The 3744-nt window shown below is 39.9% G+C and overlaps 1 protein-coding gene across 6 annotated transcripts in view; it reads right to left on the bottom strand.

Moving 5' to 3' along the window:
• smfn (small fragment nuclease) overlaps positions 1 to 3744 on the bottom strand; it is a 17173-nt gene that overhangs the window by 11734 nt on the left and 1695 nt on the right. For 5 of the 6 annotated variants that reach the window (XM_019876239.1, XM_019876235.1, XM_019876238.1 and 2 more), the window contains 4 exons: positions 3438 to 3521; positions 3277 to 3354; positions 2251 to 2362; positions 2047 to 2155 (listed from right to left, as the gene is read on the bottom strand). In XM_019876239.1, the coding sequence (XP_019731798.1) occupies positions 2047 to 2155; positions 2251 to 2362; positions 3277 to 3354; positions 3438 to 3521 (383 nt within the window). The remainder of the gene's footprint in view (positions 1 to 2046; positions 2156 to 2250; positions 2363 to 3276; positions 3355 to 3437; positions 3522 to 3744) is intronic. The other variant, XM_019876240.1, reaches the window with a different exon arrangement.

The following is a 3744-nucleotide window of genomic DNA, read 5'->3' as shown; positions in this document are numbered from 1 at the left end:
ACGGCCTTAAATTTTCCCCGTCCACTCTTAAAAAAATCCGTCAATGATCGAAAATTGTCCGCTAATGTAACCTCTTCAGAAACAGAAATATAAAAGATGTAAATGTTTATCCAGTCTTGTTTAACTTAGATTTCGTTCCAAAAGACAGGCTTTGTTATCAGAAATCACCCCTCCTCCTCACAAATAAAATATGAAATCTCGGGTTTGCTTCGGGCTCGGGCCTGCAAATCAAGTTAAGTGATCGGGCTCATGCACCCTTTATGGTTTCCGTTCTCGCCGAAATTTCGAAATCTCAGAGATATGGCGAGGCCATGAGAATGCGAGGCGAGGGTATTACTGTTGTGGCGACGCCACTCGAGCGAATCCGCTGCTCTCGACTATGCGTGCGTCAGCGCGAACATGTACGCAAGTGCGTCTTTTGATTTCAACCAATTAGCGCCGACGCAACGACATCACACACCCAACGTCACACACAACAACAGCTAAGCTAAGCTAGCTGAGACGACACTCGAAGTCGGACGGACACGTTTTTCTGCCAATCTGTGTTTCCCTTTTTGTCCAAATATATTTTTTACGACAACTATCTTGTCCACGGTGTCTTTTATTCGTTCCACTGGGGTTTAGCAAATGTGTTGATAAAGAGACGAAAATCTCTACTGTTACTAGTGTTAGTGTCTCAACATGGCTACACTCGCGAAAGCAAAACAATGAACTCAAACGCGTCTTCGTTCAATGTTGTCAACTAATATCCCGATTAATTTTAGGCAAATTTTCCTCAATTCTCCGCAGAGATTTTCATAAAAATGTGAAAAACCCGGAATTCTGGGAAAATCCGGAGGATTTTCACCTCTGATTTAAGGTTAAGGGCCCTACACGTGCCTGGCAATTTTCATGGGCATTGGTAAAACGTGCTGCAAATTTTTCTACTCTAGGTGGCGCTGCAGACCCATTTTGTTTTCATCATTTATGACAACTTTAAAATATTAAATTTTTCACCTGGGATGATGAGTGTGCAAATTTTGTTGAGTTTTCATGCATGGTTAGGTCCCCAAAAATGTGAATCATTTTGATAAAATATGACCTCTATTAAAGACCGACAATGAGGCAATAATTTTTGCAACGAATGGGTGATTTGATACCAGCCTGTAATTACAGAGACTGTCTGGATCGAGGTTTGGTCGGTTAAGTATGGGTTGAATAACAGCAGTCCGAAAATTACTTGCGAGTGAAAAATTTGTAAATTACACAGACGCTCCGCAATTTATGAATGAAATACGTTTCGAACGGCCGTTCATTAGTTGAATTTGTTGAGTCGTTATAGGGCATTCTTTAGAAGGGAACGTATATTTTCTTAAGCTGATTGTTCAAAAATGGAAAAAGAAAGAAGAGAGTTTCATCTTTTTTTTTTTTTTGGTAGGCTGCATGTTTATATCGCAATAGAACGCAAAAATCTGCGGGCCTTGCTAATCTGTCAAAATCCAGTAAAACGAATGGGATTGAGATATTTGCACCAGTGAAAATGGGTGAGTTAATAAAGGCAGCACACCCAAGTTTGGGAGGATTTAGTGACACTGCTTTTTTCATATCAAGACATCTTTTCAAGGATCAAAATAAAAACTAAGAAAAGCAAAAAATATTTTAAATTAATAAAAAATGAATAAGATTCAACAAGGAGTGGCCGTTTGGCGTATTCCAATATGTATTACTGATGACTGTAACGGCACTGCAGTGTCATGGTGTTTGTTATTCTAGGACGAATAAAGTTGTCTGTGCATTACTGGACTTTAAATCTGGCCATGAATTTTCACTTTGTGCCCACTCCCCTCAGCGCTGATGTGAATCTGTAAGGCCAGGGGTCACCATCATGGTGCCCGCGAGCCCCTCAGACAGAGTAGCCCATGGGCCTGTTCTGAAAATTGCTCACAGTGATTGGACATTGTGATTTTCGAGGAATTTTGTCAAAGTGACCATTTGAAAAGGCAGCGATTACATGTTGCAATTTTAAAACAATACTGGCATGGTCATTACTAAACAAAAGCATCTGACCTGCAAAGCTCCTTAATTGTACTGACATCAATTATTCTGTAGTGGAGGTGATTCATGAACTGTGGCATATATTTGTCCAGGAATCTTTTGTCTGCATGCACAGAATTTCCTGCACATAAAAAGAATAATGGACATTATTGTCAGAGGACAATGAATGATAATACTCTGCTGCTACAAAAAAAAAAATAAAAAAATGTAACTCACCCGCTAGGGGACATTGTCCAGGTGGAGTGTGTTGTCTGACAAAGGAAAGAAATTCATACTCTGCTTGTTCCAGTGTGATTTTACTCTGCCGTACTGCTTCGGTCAATCCTGACTGAAAAAAAATATGACTTACTCACTGCAGTTTGAACATTAAATATCTTTAATGTTGTATACGCTACAAACTATCTTTAGTTTGTAGTGTATACATCTCAACTCAACTTTATTTAAATAGCGATTTCACAACAGCTGCAGCTGTAACAAAGAACTGAACTTTACCAGCCTCCGGAATCTTCCGGGTTGCCTCACAGTGTTCGACCAAGACACGAACTAATGAACTTTTTGGAGAGGTTTTTTTTTTTTTTGAAGCAGTGAACTGTTGATTTTTACCCGTTTCGACCACACCACTGCTTGGATACCGGCAGGGTTCTTGGCAGCTCGTCTAATCAAATTGCCTTTGTTCACCGGGCAATTAAAAACAACTAGGATGAGACAATCAGAGATCACAAAGAAGAACAGACCTAGGACTTGTGATCTCGCCAGAAAGATGATTCGGCATAGAGTAATTATCCCTGTTCAGGGCATTGACGAGAGGTTAAGCAGATTATTCTGATTGGCTGCAGGCTGCAAAGTACAAGTGCTGATCTCTTTTTTTTTGTGATCGGCAATGAAAGGCATTGATCGACAAAGTTCAATCACACACTTTTCCAAGGAAATCCGCCGATCGCCAACAGTGGTCGATTGATGGGAGCACGACGAAATGTTCGAGTATTCGCTTTAAATGTTTTGATGATATGATGTAATTTTCGGTCATGTTTGTGTTAATGTACATTGTGTGAATAATGCACTGAATCTTGGTTTGAGGACAATTGTGAATAAAATCGAAGTTGCATTATCTGTTAGAAAAATTGCAATTCAATCTTTTCCTCAAATCATTCAGCGCAAGTCTATGATCAGTCGTACATATAAAGTAGTACAACTCTAATTGTTTTACTGCTGGGACAACACCACAGAGCAATAATAGCATACCTTGCCATGATGCTCTGTGCACCACTTTGACATGGACTCCAGTATTTCATTGGACTGGGCTATAATCAAATTGGGCCCCTGCCAAGAGAGTTTCGATTGGAAGATAATTATAACAGTCAAAATATTAATACAGTTAAAAAAAAAAGAACATTGTAAAGTACTTCAGCCAAAATGTTCAAGTTGGAGTCTGTAATTATGCATGCCATTTCCATTATCATGTCATTTTCAATGTCCAAGCCTGTCATCTGTAAAATAAAAAGAAAAGAGCATGTGAGCATTAATATGCATGAATTATTACATCCACGTGGCAGATGATATGCAGACAATATAACTGTACACTGTACAGACGTCCACATCGAGCATATCTGTCTCTCTCCAGATGGGCAAGGCAAGCCCACCAGGAGGAGTAGCACAATGGCCACTCAACTGATGAGAAGTGTGTGTGTGTGTGTGTGTGTGGGGGGGGGG

This window comes from Hippocampus comes, unplaced genomic scaffold (assembly GCF_001891065.2).
Source record: "Hippocampus comes isolate QL1 unplaced genomic scaffold, H_comes_QL1_v1.1 scaffold119, whole genome shotgun sequence".
Classification (NCBI taxonomy): domain Eukaryota; kingdom Metazoa; phylum Chordata; class Actinopteri; order Syngnathiformes; family Syngnathidae; genus Hippocampus; species Hippocampus comes.
This window is presented reverse-complemented; position numbering and strand designations above follow the sequence as displayed.